This window comes from Scyliorhinus torazame, chromosome 4 (assembly GCF_047496885.1).
Source record: "Scyliorhinus torazame isolate Kashiwa2021f chromosome 4, sScyTor2.1, whole genome shotgun sequence".
Classification (NCBI taxonomy): domain Eukaryota; kingdom Metazoa; phylum Chordata; class Chondrichthyes; order Carcharhiniformes; family Scyliorhinidae; genus Scyliorhinus; species Scyliorhinus torazame.
This window is the reverse complement of record NC_092710.1, coordinates 372,130,750-372,152,656: the sequence shown is the minus strand read 5'-3', so window position 1 is coordinate 372,152,656 and position 21,907 is coordinate 372,130,750. Positions and strand designations below refer to the sequence as shown.

At 60.2% G+C, this 21,907-nt stretch overlaps 1 protein-coding gene across 1 annotated transcript in view; it reads right to left on the bottom strand.

Moving 5' to 3' along the window:
- Positions 1-15,026: 15,026 nt before the first annotated feature.
- The window catches only part of LOC140411536 (lysocardiolipin acyltransferase 1-like), a 30,999-nt gene continuing 24,118 nt past the window's right edge, over positions 15,027-21,907 (bottom strand). The window contains exons 4-5 of the mRNA XM_072500623.1: positions 15,625-15,771; positions 15,027-15,070 (exon numbers count right to left, since the gene is read on the bottom strand). Coding sequence (XP_072356724.1) covers positions 15,027-15,070; positions 15,625-15,771 — 191 coding nt within the window. The remainder of the gene's footprint in view (positions 15,071-15,624; positions 15,772-21,907) is intronic.

The window sequence follows — 21,907 nt, the reverse complement described above, 5'->3', positions numbered from 1 at the left end:
GAGATACGGGGGAGGGGGTCAGAGTGAGGGATACGGGGGGAGGGGGGGGTCAGAGTGAGAGAGATACGGGGGAGGGGGGTCAGAGTGAGGGATACGGGGGAGGGGGGTCAGAGTGAGAGGATACGGGGAGGAGGGGGTCAGAGTGAGGATACGGGGAGGGGGGGGGTCAGAGTGAAGGATACGGGGGGAGGGGGTCAGAGTGAAGGATACGGGGAGGGGGGGGGTCAGAGTGAGGGATACGGGGGGAGGGGGGTCAGAGTGAAGGGATACGGGAGGGGGGGGGTCAGAGTGAGGGATACGGGGGAGGGGGGGTCAGAGTGAGGGATACGGGGAGGGGGGGGGTCAGAGTGAGGGATACGGGGGAGGGGGGGTCAGAGTGAGGGATACGGGGAGGGGGGTCAGAGTGAAGGATACGGGGAGGGGGGGGGTCAGAGTGAGGGATACGGGGGAGGGGGTCAGAGTGAAGGATACGGGGGAGGGGGGGGGGGTCAGAGTGAGGGGATACGGGGGGGGGGTCAGAGTGTGAGGGATACGGGGGAGGGGGGTCAGAGTGAGGGATACGGGGAGGGGGGTCAGAGTGAGGGATACGGGGGGAGGGGGGGGGATCAGAGTGAGGGATACGGGGAGGGGGGGGATCAGAGTGAGGGATACGGGGGAGGGGGGGGATCAGAGTGAGGGATACGGGGAGGGGGGTCAGAGTGAAGGATACGGGGAGGGGGGGGTCAGAGTGAGGATACGGGGGAGGGGGGTCAGAGGGAGGGATACGGGGGAGGGGGTCAGAGTGAGGGATACGGGGGAGGGGGGGATCAGAGTGAGGGATACGGGGGAGGGGGGATCAGAGTGAGGGATACGGGGAGGGGGGGGGATCAGAATGAGGGATACGGGGGAGGGGGGATCAGAGTGAGGGATACGGGGAGGGGGGGTCAGAGTGAAGGATACGGGGAGGGGGGGGGTCAGAGTGAGGGATACGGGGGAGGGGGGTCAGAGTGAGGGATACGGGGGAGGGGGGTCAGAGTGAAGGGATACGGGGGAGGGGGTCAGAGTGAGGGATACGGGGAGGAGGTCAGAGTGAGGGATACGGTGGAGGGGGGTCAGAGTGTGAGGGACACGGGGGAGGGGGTCAGAGTGAGGGATACGGGGGGGTCAGAGTGAGGGGATACGGGGGGGGGGTCAGAGTGTGAGGGATACGGGGATGGGGGGGTCAGAGTGTGAGGGATACGGGGGGGGTCAGAGTGAGGGATACGGGGGAGGGGGGTCAGGAGTGCGGGATACGGGGGAGGGGGGTCAGAGTGTGGGATACGGGGGGAGGGGGTCAGAGTGAGGGATACGGGGGAGGGGGTCAGAGTGAGGGATACGGGGAGGGGGTCAGAGTGAGGGATACGGGGAGGGGGTCAGAGTGAGGGATACGGGGAGGGAGGGGGGGTCAGTGTGAGGGATACGGGGAGGGGGGTCAGAGTGTGAGGGATACGGGGGGAGGGGGTCAGAGTGAGGGATACGGGGAGGGGGTCAGAGTGAGGGATACGGGGAGGGGGTCAGACGTGAGGGATACGGGGAGGGGGGTCAGAGTGTGAGGGGATACGGGGGAGGGGGGGGGTCAGAGTGAGGGATACGGCGGAGGGGGGTCAGAGTGTGAGGGATACGGGGAGGGGGGTCAGAGTGAGGGATACGGGGAGGGGGGGGGTCAGAGTGAGGGATACGGGGAGGGGGTCAGAGTGTGAGGGATACGGGGGGGGGGTCAGAGTGAGGGATACGGGGGAGGGGGGTCAGAGTGAGAGATACGGGGAGGGGTGTCAGAGTGAGGGATACGGGGGAGGGGGTCAGAGTGAGGGATACGGGGGAGGGGGTCAGAGTGAGGGATACGGGGGAGGGGGGTCAGAGTGAGGGATACGGGGGAGGGGGGTCAGAGTGAGGGATACGGGGGAGGGGGGTCAGAGTGAGGGATACGGGGGAGGGGGGGATCAGAGTGAGGGATACGGGGAGGGGGGGGATCAGAATGAGGGATACGGGGAGGGGGGGATCAGAATGAGGGATACGGGGAGGGGGGGGATCAGAGTGAGGGATACGGGGGAGGCGGTCAGAGTGAAGGATACGGGGAGGGCGGGGGTCAGAGTGAGGGATACGGGGGAGGGGGGGGGTCAGAGTGTGGGGGATACGGGGAGGGGGGTCAGAGTGAGGGATACGGGGGAGGGGGTCAGAGTGAGGGATACGGGGGAGGGGGTCAGAGTGAGGGATACGGGGAGGGAGGTCAGAGTGAGGGATACGGGGAGGGAGGTCAGAGTGAGGGATACGGGGAGGGGGGTCAGAGTGTGAGGGACACGGGGGAGGGGGTCAGAGTGAGGGATACGGGGGGGTCAGAGTGAGGGATACGGGGGGGGTCAGAGTGTGAGGGATACGGGGGAGGGGGGTCAGAGTGTGAGGGATACGGATGGGGGGGTCAGGAGTGAGGGATACGGGGGAGGGGGGTCAGAGTGCGGGATACGGGGGAGGGGGGGGTCAGAGTGAGGGATACGGGGGGGGGTCAGAGTGAGGGATATGGGGGGGGGTCAGAGTGAGGGATATGGGGGAGGGGGGGTCAGAGTGAGGGATACGGGGAGGGGGGGGTCAGAGTGAGGGATACGGGGAGGGGGGGGGTCAGAGTGAGGGATACGGGGAGGGGTGTCAGAGTGAGGGATACGGGGAGGGGGGGGTCAGAGTGTGGGGGATACGGGGGAGGGGGGGGTCAGAGTGAAGGATACGGGGGAGGGGGGGAGGTCAGAGTGAGGGATACGGGGAGGGGGGGGGTCAGAGTGTGGGGGATACGGGGGAGGGGGGGGTCAGAGTGAAGGATACGGGGGAGGGGGGGTCAGAGTGAGGGATACGGGGAGGGGGGGTCAGAGTGTGAGGGATACGGGGGAGGGGGGGGTCAGAGTGAAGGATACGGGGGAGGGGGGGGTCAGAGTGAGGGATACGGGGAGGGGGGGGTCAGAGTGAGGGATACGGGGAGGGGGGTCAGAGTGAGGGATACGGGGGAGGGGGGGTCAGAGTGAGGGATACGGGGGAGGGGGTCAGAGTGAGGGATACAGGGGGGGGGTCAGAGTGAGAGAGATACGGGGGAGGGGGTCAGAGTGAAGGATACGGGGGAGGGGGGGGGTCAGAGTGAGGGATACTGGGGGGGGGTCAGAGTGTGAGGGATACGGGGGAGGGGGTCAGAGTGAGGGATATGGGGAGGGGGGTCAGAGTGAAGGATACGGGGGAGGGGGGGTCAGAGTGAGGGATACAGGGGGGGGGGTCAGAGTGAGGATACGGGGGAGGGGGTCAGAGTGAGGGATACGGGGGAGGGGGGCAGAGTGAGGGATACGGGGAGGGGGGCAGAGTGAGGGATACGGGGGGAGGGGGGGGGATCAGAGTGAGGGATACGGGGGAGGGGGGGGATCAGAGTGAGGGATACGGGGGAGGGGGGATCAGAGTGAGGGATACGGGGGAGGGGGGTCAGAGTGAAGGATACGGGGAGGGGGGGGTCAGAGTGAAGGATACGGGGAGGGGGGGGTCAGAGTGAGGGATACGGGGGAGGGGGTCAGAGGGAGGGATACGGGGGAGGGGGTCAGAGTGAGGGATACGGGGGAGGGGGGTCAGAGTGAGGGATACGGGGGAGGGGGGGATCAGAGTGAGGGATACGGGGGAGGGGGGATCAGAGTGAGGGATACGGGGAGGGGGGGGATCAGAATGAGGGATACGGGGAGGGGGGATCAGAGTGAGGGATACGGGGGAGGGGGGGTCAGAGTGAGGGATACGGGGAGGGGGGGATCAGAGTGAGGGATACGGGGGAGGCGGTCAGAGTGAAGGATACGGGGAGGGGGGGGGGTCAGAGTGAGGGATACGGGGGAGGGGGGGTCAGAGTGTGGGGATACGGGGGAGGGGGGTCAGAGTGAGGGATACGGGGGAGGGGGGGTCAGAGTGAGGGATACGGGGGAGGGGGTCAGAGTGAGGGATACGGGGAGGGAGGTCAGAGTGAGGGATACGGGGAGGGGGGTCAGAGTGTGAGGGATACGGGGGAGGGGGGGTCAGAGTGTGAGTGATACGGGGGGGGTCAGAGTGAGGGATACGGGGGAGGGGGGTCAGAGTGCGGGATACGGGGGAGGGGGGTCAGAGTGAGGGATACGGGGGAGGGGGTCAGAGTGAGGGATACGGGGGAGGGGGTCAGAGTGAGGGATACGGGGAGGGGGTCAGAGTGAGGGATACGGGGAGGGGGTCAGAGTGAGGGATACGGGGAGGGGGGGGTCAGTGTGAGGGATACGGGGAGGGGGTCAGAGTGTGAGGGATACGGGGGAGGGGGTCAGAGTGAGGGATACGGGGAGGGGGTCAGAGTGAGGGATACGGGGAGGGGGGTCAGAGTGTGAGGGATACGGGGGAGGGGGGGGGTCAGAGTGAGGGATACGGCGGAGGGGGGTCAGAGTGTGAGGGATACGGGGAGGGGGGTCAGAGTGAGGGATACGGGGAGGGGGGGTCAGAGTGAGGGATACGGGGAGGGGGTCAGAGTGTGAGGGATACGGGGGGGGGGGGTCAGAGTGAGGGATATGGGGGAGGGGGGTCAGAGTGAGAGATACGGGGAGGGGTGTCAGAGTGAGGGATACGGGGGAGGGGGTCAGAGTGAGGGATACGGGGAGGGGGTCAGAGTGAGGGATACGGGGGAGGGGGGTCAGAGTGAGGGATACGGGGGAGGGGGGATCAGAGTGAGGGATACGGGGAGGGGGGGATCAGAGTGAGGGATACGGGGAGGGGGAATCAGAATGAGGGATACGGGGGAGGGGGGATCAGAGTGAGGGATACGGGGAGGGGGGGGATCAGAGTGAGGGATACGGGGGAGGCGGTCAGAGTGAAGGATACGGGGAGGGGGGGGGTCAGAGTGAGGGATACGGGGGAGGGGGGGGGTCAGAGTGTGGGGGATACGGGGGAGGGGGGTCAGAGTGAGGGATACGGGGGAGGGGGTCAGAGTGAGGGATACGGGGGAGGGGGTCAGAGTGAGGGATACGGGGAGGGAGGTCAGAGTGAGGGATACGGGGAGGGGGGTCAGAGTGTGAGGGACACGGGGGAGGGGGTCAGAGTGAGGGATACGGGGGGGTCAGAGTGAGGGATACGGGGGGGGGGGGTCAGAGTGTGAGGGATACGGGGGAGGGGGGGTCAGAGTGTGAGGGATACGGGGGGGGGGTCAGAGTGAGGGATACGGGGGAGGGGGGTCAGAGCGCGGGATACGGGGAGGGGGGTCAGAGTGAGGGATACGGGGGGGGTCAGAGTGAGGGATATGGGGGAGGGGGGGGGTCAGAGTGAGGGATACGGGGAGGGGGGGGGTCAGAGTGAGGGATACGGGGAGGGGTGTCAGAGTGAGGGATACGGGGAGGGGGGGGTCAGAGTGTGGGGGATACGGGGGAGGGGGGGGTCAGAGTGAAGGATACGGGGGAGGGGGGAGGTCAGAGTGAGGGATACGGGGAGGGGGGGGTCAGAGTGTGGGGGATACGGGGGAGGGGGGGGGTCAGAGTGAAGGATACGGGGGAGTCAGAGTGAGGGATACGGGGAGGGGGGGTCAGAGTGTGAGGGATACGGGGGAGGGGGGGGTCAGAGTGAAGGATACGGGGGAGGGGGGGTCAGAGTGAGGGATACGGGGAGGGGGGGTCAGAGTGAGGGATACGGGGAGGGGGGTCAGAGTGAGGGATACGGGGGAGGGGGGGTCAGAGTGAGGGATACGGGGGAGGGGGTCAGAGTGAGTGATACGGGGGAGGGGGTCAGAGTGAGGGATACGGGGGAGGGGGTCAGAGTGAGGGATACGGGGAGGGGGGGTCAGAGTGTGGGGGATACGGGGGAGGGGGGGTCAGAGTGAGGGATACGGGGGAGGGGGTCAGAGTGAGGGATACGGGGGGGGTCAGAGTGAGGGATACGGGGGAGGCGGTCAGAGTGTGAGTGATACGGGGGAGGGGGTCAGAGTGAGGGATACGGGGGAGGGGGTCAGAGTGAGGATACGGGGGAGGGGGGGGTCAGAGTGAGGGATACGGGGGAGGGTGTCAGAGTGAGGGATACGGGGAGGGGGGGGTCAGAGTGAGGGATACGGGGAGGGGGGGGGTCAGAGTGAGGGATACGGGGGAGGGGGTCAGAGTGAGGATACGGGGGAGGGGGTCAGAGTGTGAGGGATATGGGGGAGGGGGTCAGAGTGAGAGATACGGGGGAGGAGGGGGTCAGAGTGAGGGATACGGGGGAGGAGGGGTCAGAGTGTGAGGGATACGGGGGAGGGGGTCAGAGTGTGAGGGATACGGGGGAGGGGGTCAGAGTGAGGGATACGGGGAAGGAGGGGGTCAGAGCGAGGGATACGGGGGAGGGGGGGTCAGAGTGAGGGATACGGGGAGGGGGGGGTCAGAGTGTGAGGGATACGGGGGAGGGTGTCAGAGTGAGGGATACGGGGAGGGGGGGTCAGAGTGAGGGATACGGGGAGGGGGGGGTCAGAGTGTGAGGGATACGGGGGAGGGTGTCAGAGTGAGGGATACGGGGAGGGGGGGGGTCAGAGTGAGGGATACGGGGAGGGGTGTCAGAGTGAGGGATACGGGGGAGGGGGTCAGAGTGAGGATACGGGGGAGGGGGTCAGAGTGTGAGGGATACGGGGGAGGGGGTCAGAGTGTGAGGGATACGGGGGAGGGGGTCAGAGTGAGGGATACGGGGAAGGAGGGGGTCAGAGCGAGGGATACGGGGGAGGGGGGGTCAGAGTGAGGGATACGGGGAGGGGGGGGTCAGAGTGTGAGGGATACGGGGGAGGGTGTCAGAGTGAGGGATACGGGGAGGGGGGGTCAGAGTGAGGGATACGGGGAGGGGGGGGGTCAGAGTGTGAGGGATACGGGGGAGGGTGTCAGAGTGAGGGATACGGGGAGGGGGGGGTCAGAGTGAGGGATACGGGGAGGGGTGTCAGAGTGAGGGATACGGGGGAGGGGGTCAGAGTGAGGATACGGGGGAGGGGGTCAGAGTGTGAGGGATATGGGGGAGGGGGTCAGAGTGAGAGATACGGGGGAGGAGGGGGTCAGAGCGAGGGATACGGGGGAGGGGGGGTCAGAGTGAGGGATAATGGGGAGGGGGGGTCAGAGTGTGAGGGATACGGGGGAGGGGGTCAGAGTGTGAGGGATACGGGGGAGGGGGTCAGAGTGAGGGATACGGGGGAGGCGGTCAGAGTGTGAGTGATACGGGGGAGGGGGTCAGAGTGAGGGATACGGGGGAGGGGGGTCAGAGTGAGGGATACGGGGGAGGGGGGTCAGTGTGAGGGATACGGGGGAGGGGGTCAGAGTGTGAGGGATACGGGGGAGGGGGTCAGAGTGTGAGGGATACGGGGAGGGGGTCAGAGTGAGGGATACGGGGGAGGGGGGTCAGAGTGAGGGATACGGGGGAGGGGGGGTCAGAGTGAGGGATACGGGGGAGGGGGGGTCAGAGTGAGGGATACGGGGGAGGGGGGGTCAGAGTGTGAGTTATACGGGGGAGGGGGTCAGAGTGAGGGATACGGGGGAGGGGGTCAGAGTGAGGGATACGGGGGAGGGGGGGTCAGAGTGAGGGATACGGGGGAGGGGGGGTCAGAGTGAGGGATACGGGGAGGGGGGGGTCAGAGTGTGAGGGATACGGGGAGGGGGTCAGAGTGAGGGATACGGGGGAGGGGGGGGTCAGAGTGAGGGATATGGGGAGGATGTGTGGGGTTTGGGAATGGTGTGGGGGTGAGGCCAGATTGGGGGGGGGGGGTGGGACAGGTTCCCCCTCAGCTGGACAAGGAGACGTGTTCACTCGAGGCGGTTTGCTGGTGAGATTCAGTTGGTTGAAAGGTGGGTGGGAATGGAATGGAGAAAAAGGCGGAGAGAGAGAATTGGGGGAGGCAGGTGGTACAAGACTAAGGTGTTCGGTTGGGGCAGGTGAAGACGGAATGTAATAGGGTCTAAATTAGCTTCACAATGCATGTTCGTCAACAGAAACATGGAAAATAAGGTGGGTGAGCGACAGCTGGAGGTAACCATTTGGGAATATCATGTCAACAATATTGGAGACAGGGCGGATTCTGAGGGAATAGGGACGAAATTCCAATTCTCCTTCCATACAGTGATGGTGCTGGAGAATGGTACATGTTACCCACAGAGACGCAGCGAGAGACGCAGCGAGAGAGAGCGAGAGACGCAGCGAGAGAGAGCGAGAGACGCAGCGAGAGAGAGCGAGAGACGCAGCGAGAGCGAGAGACGCAGAGAGAGCGAGAGACGCAGAGAGAGCGAGAGACGCAGAGAGAGCGAGAGACGCAGAGAGAGCGAGAGACGCAGAGAGAGCGAGAGACGCAGAGAGAGCGAGAGACGCAGAGAGCGAGAGACGCAGAGAGAGCGAGAGACGCAGAGAGAGCGAGAGACGCAGAGAGAGCGAGAGACGCAGAGAGAGCGAGAGACGCAGAGAGAGCGAGAGACGCAGAGAGAGCGAGAGACGCAGCGAGAGCGAGAGACGCAGAGAGAGCGAGAGACGCAGAGAGAGCGAGAGACGCAGAGAGAGCGAGAGACGCAGCGAGAGCGAGAGACGCAGCGAGAGCGAGAGACGCAGCGAGAGCGAGAGACGCAGAGAGAGCGAGAGACGCAGAGAGAGCGAGAGACGTAGCGAGAGAGAGCGAGAGACGCAGCGAGAGCGAGAGACGCAGAGAGAGCGAGAGACGCAGCGAGAGCGAGAGACGCAGAGAGAGCGAGAGACGCAGAGAGAGCGAGAGACGCAGAGAGAGCGAGAGACGCAGAGAGAGCGAGAGACGCAGAGAGAGCGAGAGACGCAGCGAGAGCGAGAGACGCAGAGAGAGCGAGAGACGCAGAGAGAGCGAGAGACGCAGAGAGAGCGAGAGACGCAGAGAGAGCGAGAGACGCAGAGAGAGCGAGAGACGCAGAGAGAGAGAGAGACGCAGAGAGAGCGAGAGACGCAGAGAGAGCGAGAGACGCAGAGAGAGCGAGAGACGCAGCGAGAGAGCGAGAGACGCAGAGAGAGAGAGAGACGCAGAGAGAGAGACGCAGAGAGAGAGAGAGACGCAGAGAGAGAGAGAGACGCAGCGAGAGAGCGAGAGACGCAGCGAGAGCGAGAGACGCAGAGAGCGAGAGACGCAGAGAGAGCGAGAGACGCAGAGAGAGAGAGAGAGCGAGAGACGCAGAGAGAGCGAGAGACGCAGAGAGAGAGAGAGACGCAGAGAGAGAGAGAGACGCAGAGAGAGAGAGAGACGCAGAGAGAGCGAGAGACGCAGAGAGAGCGAGAGACGCAGAGAGAGCGAGAGACGCAGAGAGAGCGAGAGACGCAGAGAGAGCGAGAGACGCAGAGAGAGCGAGAGACGCAGAGAGAGCGAGAGACGCAGAGAGCGAGAGACGCAGAGAGAGCGAGAGACGCAGAGAGAGCGAGAGACGCAGAGAGAGCGAGAGACGCAGAGAGAGCGAGAGACGCAGCGAGAGCGAGAGACGCAGAGAGAGCGAGAGACGCAGAGAGAGCGAGAGACGCAGCGAGAGCGAGAGACGCAGAGAGAGCGAGAGACGCAGAGAGAGCGAGAGACGCAGAGAGAGCGAGAGACGCAGAGAGAGCGAGAGACGCAGCGAGAGCGAGAGACGCAGAGAGAGCGAGAGACGCAGAGAGAGCGAGAGACGCAGAGAGAGCGAGAGACGCAGAGAGAGCGAGAGACGCAGAGAGAGAGAGAGACGCAGAGAGAGCGAGAGACGCAGAGAGAGCGAGAGACGCAGAGAGAGCGAGAGACGCAGCGAGAGAGCGAGAGACGCAGAGAGAGCGAGAGACGCAGAGAGAGAGAGAGACGCAGAGAGAGAGAGAGACGCAGAGAGAGAGAGAGGCGCAGCGAGAGAGCGAGAGACGCAGAGAGAGCGAGAGACGCAGAGAGCGAGAGACGCAGAGAGCGAGAGACGCAGAGAGCGAGAGACGCAGAGAGCGAGAGACGCAGAGAGCGAGAGACGCAGAGAGCGAGAGACGCAGAGAGAGCGAGAGACGCAGAGAGAGAGAGAGAGAGCGAGAGACGCAGAGAGAGCGAGAGACGCAGAGAGAGCGAGAGACGCAGAGAGAGCGAGAGACGCAGAGAGAGCGAGAGACGCAGAGAGAGCGAGAGACGCAGAGAGAGCGAGAGACGCAGAGAGAGCGAGAGACGCAGAGAGAACGAGAGAGAGAGCGAGAGACGCAGAGAGAGCGAGAGACGCAGAGAGCGAGAGACGCAGAGAGAGCGAGAGACGCAGAGAGAGCGAGAGACGCAGAGAGAGCGAGAGACGCAGAGAGAGCGAGAGACGCAGAGAGAGCGAGAGACGCAGAGAGAGCGAGAGACGCAGAGAGAGCGAGAGACGCAGAGAGAGCGAGAGACACAGTGAGAGCGAGACGCAGAGAGAGCGAGAGACGCAGAGCGAGAGAGAGCGAGAGACGCAGAGCGAGAGAGAGACGCAGAGAGAGAGAGAGCGAGAGACGCAGAGAGAGAGAGAGCGAGAGACGCAGAGAGCGAGAGACGCAGAGAGAGAGCGAGAGACGCAGAGAGAGAGCGAGCGAGACGCAGAGAGAGAGCGAGCGAGACGCAGAGAGAGAGAGAGAGAGAGAGAGAGCGAGAGACGCAGAGAGAGAGCGAGAGACGCAGAGAGAGAGCGAGAGACGCAGAGACAGAGCGAGAGACGCAGAGAGAGAGCGAGAGACGCAGAGAGAGAGCGAGCGAGACGCAGAGTGGCAGAGAGAGAGAGAGAGAGAGAGCGAGACGCAGAGAGAGAGAGAGCGAGAGACGCAGAGAGAGAGCGAGAGACGCAGAGACAGAGCGAGAGACGCAGAGAGAGAGCGAGCGAGACGCAGAGAGAGAGAGAGACGCAGAGAGAGAGCGAGAGACGCAGAGACAGAGCGAGAGACGCAGAGAGAGAGCGAGCGAGACGCAGAGAGAGAGAGAGAGAGAGAGAGAGAGCGAGACGCAGAGAGAGAGAGAGAGAGCGAGAGACGCAGAGAGAGAGAGAGAGCGAGGGACGCAGAGAGAGCGAGAGACGCAGAGAGCGAGAGACGCAGAGAGAGAGCGAGAGACGCAGAGAGAGAGAGCGAGAGACGCAGAGAGAGACGCAGAGAGAGAGCGAGAGATGCAGAGAGCGAGAGACGCAGAGAGCGCGAGAGACGCAGAGAGAGACGCAGAGAGAGAGCGAGCGAGAGACGCAGAGAGAGAGAGAGCGAGAGACGCAGAGAGAGAGAGAGAGAGAGCGAGAGAGAGAGAGAGAGAGAGCGAGAGACGCAGAGAGAGAGAGAGAGAGAGAGAGAGAGAGAGAGAGAGAGACGGAGAGAGAGAGAGAGAGCGAGAGACGGAGAGAGAGAGAGAGAGCGAGAGACGCAGAGAGAGAGAGAGAGCGAGAGACGCAGAGAGAGAGAGAGCGAGAGAGCGAGCGAGAGAGCGAGCGAGAGAGCGAGCGAGAGAGCGAGCGAGAGAGGCAGCGAGAGAGGCAGCGAGAGAGGCAGCGAGAGAGGCAGCGAGAGAGGCAGCGAGAGAGGCAGCGAGAGAGGCAGCGAGAGAGGCAGCGAGAGAGGCAGCGAGAGAGGCAGCGAGAGAGGCAGCGAGAGAGGCAGCGAGAGAGGCAGCGAGAGAGGCAGCGAGAGAGGCAGCGAGAGAGGCAGCGAGAGAGGCAGCGAGAGCGAGAGAGGCAGCGAGAGAGGCAGCGAGAGCGAGAGAGGCAGCGAGAGAGGCAGCGAGAGCGAGAGAGGCAGCGAGAGAGGCAGCGAGAGCGAGAGAGGCAGCGAGAGCGAGAGAGGCAGCGAGAGCGAGAGAGGCAGCGAGAGCGAGAGAGGCAGCGAGAGCGAGAGAGGCAGCGAGAGAGGCAGCGAGAGAGGCAGCGAGAGAGGCAGCGAGAGAGGCAGCGAGAGAGGCAGCGAGAGAGGCAGCGAGAGAGGCAGCGAGAGAGGCAGCGAGAGAGGCAGCGAGAGAGGCAGCGAGAGAGGCAGCGAGAGAGGCAGCGAGAGAGGCAGCGAGAGCGAGAGAGGCAGCGAGAGCGAGAGAGGCAGCGAGAGAGGCAGCGAGAGCGAGAGAGGCAGCGAGAGCGAGAGAGGCAGCGAGAGCGAGAGAGGCAGCGAGAGCGAGAGAGGCAGCGAGAGCGAGAGAGGCAGCGAGAGAGGCAGCGAGAGAGGCAGCGAGAGAGGCAGCGAGAGACGCGAGAGACGCAGCGAGAGACGCAGCGAGAGACGCAGCGAGAGACGCAGCGAGAGACGCAGCGAGAGACGCAGCGAGAGACGCAGCGAGAGACGCAGCGAGAGACGCAGCGAGAGACGCAGCGAGAGACGCAGCGAGAGACGCAGCGAGAGACACGCAGAGAGAGCGAGCGAGAGACGCAGAGAGAGCGAGCGACGCAGAGAGAGCGAGCGAGAGACGCAGGGAGAGCGAGCGAGTGACGCAGAGAGAGAGAGAGAGAGAGACGCAGAGAGAGCGAGCGAGAGACGCAGAGAGAGCGAGCGAGAGACGCAGAGAGAGCGAGCGAGAGACGCAGAGAGAGAGAGCGACGCAGAGAGAGCGAGCGAGAGACGCAGAGAGAGCGAGAGACGCAGAGAGAGCGAGCGAGAGACGCAGAGAGAGCGAGCGAGAGACGCAGAGAGAGCGAGCGAGAGACGCAGAGAGAGCGAGCGAGAGACGCAGAGAGAGCGAGCGAGTGACGCAGAGAGAGCGAGCGAGAGACGCAGAGAGAGCGAGCGAGAGACGCAGAGAGCGAGAGACGCAGCGAGAGACGCAGCGAGAGAGCGAGAGACGCAGCGAGAGGGCGAGAGAGGCAGCGAGAGGGCGAGAGAGGCAGCGAGAGGGCGAGAGAGGCAGCGAGAGAGCGAGAGACGCAGCGAGAGAGCGAGAGACGCAGCGAGAGAGCGAGAGACGCAGCGAGAGAGCGAGAGACGCAGCGAGAGAGGCAGCGAGTGAGGCAGCGAGTGAGGCAGCGAGAGAGGCAGCGAGAGAGGCAGCGAGAGAGGCAGCGAGAGAGGCAGCGAGAGAGGCAGCGAGAGAGGCAGCGAGAGAGGCAGCGAGAGACGCAGCGAGAGACGCAGCGAGAGACGCAGCGAGAGACGCAGCGAGAGGGCCAGAGACGCAGCGAGAGGGCCAGAGAGGCAGCGAGAGGGCCAGAGAGGCAGCGAGAGGGCCAGAGAGGCAGCGAGAGGGCCAGAGAGGCAGCGAGAGGGCCAGAGAGGCAGCGAGAGGGCCAGAGAGGCAGCGAGAGGGCCAGAGAGGCAGCGAGAGGGCCAGAGAGGCAGCGAGAGGGCCAGAGAGGCAGCGAGAGGGCCAGAGAGGCAGCGAGAGGGCCAGAGAGGCAGCGAGAGGGCCAGAGAGGCAGCGAGAGGGCCAGAGAGGCAGCGAGAGGGCCAGAGAGGCAGCGAGAGGGCCAGAGAGGCAGCGAGAGGGCCAGAGAGGCAGCGAGAGGGCCAGAGAGGCAGCGAGAGGGCCAGAGAGGCAGCGAGAGGGCCAGAGAGGCAGCGAGAGGGCCAGAGAGGCAGCGAGAGGGCCAGAGAGGCAGCGAGAGGGCCAGAGAGGCAGCGAGAGGGCCAGAGAGGCAGCGAGAGGGCCAGAGAGGCAGCGAGAGGGCCAGAGAGGCAGCGAGAGGGCCAGAGAGGCAGCGAGAGGGCCAGAGAGGCAGCGAGAGGGCCAGAGAGGCAGCGAGAGGGCCAGAGAGGCAGCGAGAGGGCCAGAGAGGCAGCGAGAGGGCCAGAGAGGCAGCGAGAGGGCCAGAGAGGCAGCGAGAGGGCCAGAGAGGCAGCGAGAGGGCCAGAGAGGCAGCGAGAGGGCCAGAGAGGCAGCGAGAGGGCCAGAGAGGCAGCGAGAGGGCCAGAGAGGCAGCGAGAGGGCCAGAGAGGCAGCGAGAGGGCCAGAGAGGCAGCGAGAGGGCCAGAGAGGCAGCGAGAGGGCCAGAGAGGCAGCGAGAGGGCCAGAGAGGCAGCGAGAGGGCCAGAGAGGCAGCGAGAGGGCCAGAGAGGCAGCGAGAGGGCCAGAGAGGCAGCGAGAGGGCCAGAGAGGCAGCGAGAGGGCCAGAGAGGCAGCGAGAGGGCCAGAGAGGCAGCGAGCGGGCCAGAGAGGCAGCGAGCGGGCCAGAGAGGCAGCGAGCGGGCCAGAGAGGCAGCGAGCGGGCCAGAGAGGCAGCGAGCGGGCCAGAGAGGCAGCGAGCGGGCCAGAGAGGCAGCGAGCGGGCCAGAGAGGCAGCGAGCGGGCCAGAGAGGCAGCGAGCGGGCCAGAGAGGCAGCGAGCGGGCCAGAGAGGCAGCGAGCGGGCCAGAGAGGCAGCGAGCGGGCCAGAGAGGCAGCGAGCCAGAGAGGCAGCGAGCCAGAGAGGCAGAGCGAGAGAGACAGAGCGAGAGAGACAGAGCGAGAGCAGAAAGAATTCACAAGAATGGTTACATGCACGAGGAAGCCCGGTTATGTGGGCAGATTGGAGAACTTTTTCTTCAGAGAAGGAGAGGTTTGATTAAAGTGCTCAAAACCCTGAAGGGTTGTGGACAGAGTTGACGGGGATAAAATGTTTGACTGGCGTAAGGATCGAGAATCAGAGGGCACAGACTGAAGGCAATTGACGAAAGAAACACTCGGCATGGGCCATTTTTCCCCAGCGAATGGTCAGGAGTGTGGAGGAGGCAGATTTAATCAAGATTTATCATCAGGGAATTGGGCAATTAATTGAAGAGAAAGATTTGGTCTGGGAACGGGGAGGAGAGTGGGACTGGGTGAGTTGTTCTTGCAGAGGGCTAGCACGGGGCAATAGAGGTCGAATAGCCTGACTCTGTGCTCTAACCAATCTATAATTCCAAGTCCACATAGAACACATCACAAACATTTCCTCCATCAACCCCGATTGTTACAACAACAAAAACCTCAAGAAAACCACTTGAACACAATTTGCCTTCAGCGAATCTCTGCTGGCTTTAGTCGTGAACGGGACTGCTACTTATGTCCTGGATCATCGCTCTGAAAGTTTCCCCACAGAGACAGAGTGAACCTGGAGCTGATTGCAATGTGAACAGAATGCTGCCCTCGGCAGTTTAGTGCACGTGCAGATTCCCTGCCAGCTATTGCTCAAGCTGAAATGTTACCACATTTAGAACTCGAAGAGCTGTACAAAGTATTAAAGCAACTGCAAGTTAGTTGAACGACCTAGCGAACCGCGACAGCTAACCAGCGACAAGTAGTTTTCTGAACAGATGCTCATTACTCTGAACAAGAAACTGAGCGAGACATTATGTGGGATTGGTAAACTTTGCTCAAGTAGGCAGCACAGTGGTTAGAACGGTTTCTTCACAGCGCCAGGGTCCCGGGTTCGATCCCCGGCTTGGACCACTGTCTGTGCGGAGTCTGCACGTTCTCCCCGTGTCTGCGTGGGTTTCCTCCGGGTGCTCCGGTTTCCTCCCACAAGTCCCGAAAGACGTGCTGTTGGTGAATTGGACATTCTGAATTCTCCCTCTGTGACCTGAACAGGCGACGGACTGTGGCGACGAGGGGATTTACACAGTAACTTCATTGTAGTGTTAGTGTAAGCCTACTTGTGACACTAATAAAGATTATATTTATATTATAAATAAGTAAGGACTCTGTGTCCGGGAGGCTGGAGGAATAGGAGGTTATGGAAAAGGTTGTTGAGGATTGGTGAGGGACAGGCTGGACACACACCTGTGAGGTCCGTCCCCTCAGGGAACATGAGGAGCTGGAGCGGATGTTTGATGTCACACAGGTATTCCAACATCAGACTGAGGTATTCCTGGTCCTCTTCCCAATTCCTCCGAACAAAGATAAATGCAGCTACTTGCATGGCCCAGCCTGAAAGGCAAAGAAAGAGAGTGAGCAGAGTAACGGTGGAGTTCGGCAAAGGGGCAGTGACTGGGGACAGAATGAGGGGGTGGGGGCCGAGGGGGTGGGGGCAACATGATAGGAGCGGGACAGACAGCCCTGCGAGTGTTCGACAATGTCGAGGGAGCTTTACTCTGTATCTAACCCTGTGCTGTACCTGTCCTGGGAGTGTTTGATGCGGACAGTGTAGAGGGAGCTTTACTCTGTATCTAACCCCGTGCTGTACCTGTCCTGGGAGTGTTTTAATGGGGACAGTGTAGAGGGAGCTTTACTCTGTATCTATCCCAGTGCTGTACCTGTCCTGGGAGTGTTTGATGGGGACAGTGTAGAGGGAGCTATACTCTGTATCTAACCCCGTGCTGTACCTGTCCTGGGAGTGTTTGATGGGGACAGTGTAGAGGGAGCTTTACTCTGTATCTAACCCCGTGCTGTACCCGTCCTGGGAGGGTTTGATGGGGACAGTGTAGAGGGAGCTTTACTCTGTATCTAACCCCGTGCTGTACCTGTCCTGGGAGTGTTTGATGTGGACAGTGTAGAGGGAGCTTTACTCTGTATCTAACCCCGTGCTGTACCTGTCCTGGGAGTGTTTGATGCGGACAGTGTAGAGGGAGCTTTACTCTGTATCTAACCCCGTGCTGTACCTGTCCTGGGAGTGTTTGATGCGGACAGTGTAGAGGGAGCTTTACTCTGTATCTAACCCTGTGCTGTACCTGTCCTGGGAGTGTTTGATGGGGACAGTGTAGAGGGAGCTTTGATCTGTATCTAACCCCCGTGCTGTACCTGTCCTGGGAGTGTTTTAATGGGGACAGTGTAGAGGGAGCTTTACTCTGTATCTATCCCCGTGCTGTACCTGTCCTGGGAGTGTTTGATGGGGACAGTGTAGAGGGAGCTTTGATCTGTATCTAACCCTGTGCTGTACCCGTCCTGGGAGGGTTTGATGGGGACAGTGTAGAGGGAGCTTTACTCTGTATCTAACCCAGTGCTGTACCTGTCCTGGGAGTGTTTGATGTGGACAGTGTAGAGGGAGCTTTACTCTGTATCTAACCCCGTGCTGTACCTGTCCTGGGAGTGTTTGATGCGGACAGTGTAGAGGGAGCTTTACTCTGTATCTAACCCCGTGCTGTACCTGTCCTGGGAGTGTTTGATGGGGACAGTGTAGAGGGAGCTTTACTCTGTATCTAACCACGTGCTGTACCTGTCCTGGGAATGTTTGATGGGGACAATGTAGAGGGAGCTTTACTCTGTATCTAACCCCGTGCTGTACCTGTCCTGGGAGTGTTTGATGGGGACAGTGTAGGGGAGCTTTACTCTGTATCTAACCCCGTGCTGTACCTGTCCTGGGGGTGTTTGATGGGGACAGTGTAGAGGGAGCTTTACTCTGTATCTAACCCCGTGCTGTACCTGTCCTGGGAGTGTTTGACGGGGACAGTGTAGAGAGCACTTTACTCTGTATCTAACCCCGTGCTGTACCTGTCCTGGGAGTGTTTGACGGGGACAGTGTAGAGGGGGCTTTACTCTGTATCTAACCCCATGCTGTACCTGTCCTGGGAGTGTTTGATGGGGACAGTGTAGAGGGAGCTTTACTCTGCATCTAACCCCGTGCTGTCCCTGTCCTGGGAGTGTTTGATGGGGACAGTGTGGAGGGAGCTTTACTCTGTATCTAACCCTGTGCTGTACCTGTCCTGGGAGTGTTTGATGGGGACAGTGTAGAGGGAGCTTTACTCTATATCTAACCCCATGCTGTACCTGTCCTGGGAGTGTTTGATGGGGACAGTGTAGAGGGAGCTTTACTCTGTATCTAACCCCGTGCTGTACCTGTCCTGGGAGTGTTTGATGGGGACGGTGTAGAGGGAGCTTTACTCTGTATCTAATCCCGTGCTGTACCTGTCCTGGGAGTGTTTGATGGGGACAGTGTAGCGGGAGCTTTACTCTGTATCTAACCCCGTGCTGTACCTGTCCTGGGCGTGTTTGATGGGGACAGTGTAGAGGGAGCTTTACTCTATATCTAACCCCATGCTGTACCTGTCCTGGGAGTGTTTGATGGGGACAGTGTAGAGGGAGCTTTACTCTGTATCTAACCCCGTTTTGTACCTGTCCTGGGAGTGTTTGATGGGGACGGTGTAGAGGGAGCTTTACTCTGTATCTAATCCCGTGCTGTACCTGTCCTGGGAGTGTTTGATGGGGACAGTGTAGCGGGAGCTTTACTCTGTATCTAACCCCGTGCTGTACCTGTCCTGGGCGTGTTTGATGGGGACAGTGTAGAGGGAGCTTTACTCTATATCTAACCCCATGCTGTACCTGTCCTGGGAGTGTTTGATGGGGACAGTGTAGAGGGAGCTTTACTCTGTATCTAACCCCGTTCTGTACCTGTCCTGGGAGTGTTTGATGGGGACGGTGTAGAGGGAGCTTTACTCTGTATCTAACCCCGTGCTGTACCTGTCCTGGGAGTGTTTGATGGGGACAGTGTAGAGGGAGCTTTACTCTGTATCCAACCCCGTGCTGCACCCAGGATGTGATCAGTTACTAATCCGCTAAACTGCAATGGATGAGGGTAGCGGGGCCATGGGGCCTTGCAGGAGAGGGGCGAGGGAGGTGTTCGAGACCTCGGCTTGTGTAGAAGGACCCAAATGTCGAGCAGGTTGGCAATTGGTCCACAGCTCCCGCTGAGAGCAGCCACTGTATTGAGGAAGAAATGCTTCAGCTGCACCATCCTGTCCAAGGCCCTCTCGTGCACTCTGCCTCTCTGTGCAGACTGCAGATTCACCGCGGCAGGATGTTGGGCAGGCTCTGCTCGCGGACCTGTCACTGCCGTGGTTACTCTGCGCCTGTCAATTTGCTGGAAATCGTCTGACCACCTGTTCGGATCTCAAGTTTTGCAATACTGACAACAGGAAATGCTCAGCTGGCTGCCCAATCTGTTTCTATTCCTGTCATGAACTGTCTTATCTGCAAACTCTCTCTTCAACGCCTGCTCAGCTCCTCAACTAAACCATATTTAAAAACATTTAGAACTTTGTTTTTGAGCAGATGGGAAGCTCAGCACAGATTAAATCTCCCTCTACACTGTCCCCATCAAACACTCCCAGGACAGGTACAGCACGGGGTTAGATACAGAGTAAAGCTCCCTCTACACTGTCCCCATCAAACACTCCCAGGACAGGTACAGCACGGGGTTAGATACAGAGTAAATCTCCCTCTACACTGTTCCCATCAAACACTCCCAGGACAGGTACAGCACAGGGTTAGATACAGAGTAAAGCTCCCTCTACACTGTCCCCATCAAACACTCCCAGGACAGGTACAGCACGGGGTTAGATACAGAGTAAAGCTCCCTCTACACTGTTCCCATCAAACACTCCCAGGACAGATACAGCACGGGGTTAGATACAGAGTAAAGCTCCCTCTACACTGTCCCCATCAAACACTCCCAGGACAGGTACAGCACGGGGTTAGCTACAGAGTAAAGCTCCCTCTACACTGTCCCCATCAAACACTCCCAGGACAGGTACAGCACGTGGTTAGATACAGAGTAAAGCTGTCCGCACCAAACACTCCCAGGACAGGTACAGCACGGGGTTAGATACAGAGTAAAGCTCCCTCTACACTGTCCCCATCAAACACTCCCAGGACAGGTACAGCACGTGGTTAGATACAGAGTAAAGCTGTCCGCACCAAACACTCCCAGGACAGGTACAGCACGGGGTTAGATACAGAGTAAAGCTCCCTCTACACTGTCCCCATCAAACACTCCCAGGACAGATACAGCATGGGGTTAGATACAGAGTAAAGCTCCCTCTACACTGTCCCCATCAAACACTCCCAGGACAGGTACAGCACAGGGTTAGATACAGAGTAAAGCTCCATCTACACTGTCCCCATCAAACACTCCCAGGACAGGTACAGCACGTGGTTAGATACAGAGTAAAGCTGTCCGCACCAAACACTCCCAGGACAGGTACAGCACGGGGTTAGATACAGAGTAAAGCTCCCTCGACACTGACCCCATCAAACACTCCCAGGACAGAGACAGCATGGGGTTAGATACAGATTAAAGCTCCCTCTATACTGTCCCCATCAAACACTCCCAGGACAGATACAGCACGGGGTTAGATACAGAGTAAAGCTCCCTCTACACTGTCCCCATCAAACACTCCCAGGACAGATACAGCACGGGGTTAGATACAGAGCAAAGCTCCCTCTATACTGTCCCCATCAAACACTCCCAGGACAGATACAGCACGTGGTTAGATACAGAGTAAAGCTCCCTCTACACTGTCCCCATCAAACACTCCCAGGACAGGTACAGCATGTGGTTAGATACAGAGTAAAGCTGTCCGCATCAAACACTCCCAGGACAGGTGCAGCACGTGGTTAGATACAGAGTAAAGCTCCCTCGACACTGTCCCCATCAAACACGCACAGGAGGGTACAGCACAGGGTTAGATACAGAGTTAAGCTCCCTCTACACTGTCCCCATCAAACACTCCCAGGACAGGTACAGCACGGGGTTAGATACAGAGTAAAGCTCCATCTAGACTGTCCCCATCAAACACTCCCAGGACAGGTACAGCACGGGGTTTGATACAGAGTAAAGCTCCCTCTACACTGTCCCCATCAAACACTCCCAGGACAGATAAAGCACGGGGTGAGATGCAGAGAAAAGCTCCCTCTACACTGTCCCCATCAAACACTCCCAGGACAGAAAAAGCACGGGGTTAGATGCAGAGTAAAGCTCCCTCTACACTGACCCCATCAAACACTCCCAGGACAGAGACAGCATGGGGTTCGATACAGAGTATTGCTCCCTCTACACTGTCCCCATCAAACACTCGCAGGACAGGTACAGCACGGGGTTAGATACAGAGTAAAGCTCCCTCGACACTGACCCCATCAAACACTCCCAGGACAGGTACAGCACGTGGTTAGATACAGAGTAAAGCTCCCTCTACACTGTCCCCATCAAACACTCCCAGGACAGGTACAGCACGTGGTTAGATACAGAGTAAAGCTGTCGGCATCAAACACTCCCAGGACAGGTGCAGCACGTGGTTAGATACAGAGTAAAGCTCCCTCGACACTGACCCCATCAAACACTCCCAGGACAGGTACAGCACGTGGTCAGATACAGAGTAAAGCTCCCTCTACACTGTCCCCATCAAACACTCCCAGGACAGGTACATCACGGGGTTAGATACAGAGTAAAGCTCCCTCTACACTGACCCCATCAAACACTCCCAGGACAGGTACAGCACATGGTCAGATACAGAGTAAAGCTCCCTCTCACTGTCCCCATCAAACACTCCCAGGACAGGTACAGCACGTGGTTAGATACAGAGTAAAGCTGTCCGCATCAAACACTCCCAGGACAGGTACAGCACGTGGTCAGATACAGAGTAAAGCTCCCTCGACACTGTCCCCATCAAACACTCCCAGGACAGGTACAGCACGGGGTTAGATACAGAGTAAAGCTCCCTCTACACTGTCCCCATCAAACACTCCCAGGACAGGTGCAGCACGGGGTCAGATACAGAGTTAAGATCCCTCTACACTGTCCCCATCAAACTATCCCAGGACAGTTACAGCACGGGGTTAGATACAGAGTAAAGCTCCCTCTACACTGTACGCATCAAACACTCCCAGGACAGGTACTGCACGGGGTTAGATACAGAGTAAAGCTCCCTCTACACTGTCCCCAACAAACACTCCCAGGACAGGTACAGCATGAGGTTAGATACAGAGTAAAGCTCCCTCTACGCTGTCCCCATCAAACACTCCCAGGACAGGTACAGCACGTGGTTAGATACAGAGTAAAGCTCCCTCTACACTGTCCCCATCAAACACTCCCAGGACAGGTACAGCACGTGGTTAGATACAGAGTAAAGCTGTCCGCATCAAACACTCCCAGGACAGGTGCAGCACGGGGTTAGATACAGAGTAAAGCTCCCTCTTCACTGTCCCCAACAAACACTCCCAGGACAGGTACAGCATGGGGTTAGATACAGAGTAAAGCTCCCTCTACACTGTCCCCATCAAACACTCCCAGGACAGATACAGCACATGTTAGATACAGAGTAAAGCTCCCTCTACACTGTTCCCATCAAACACT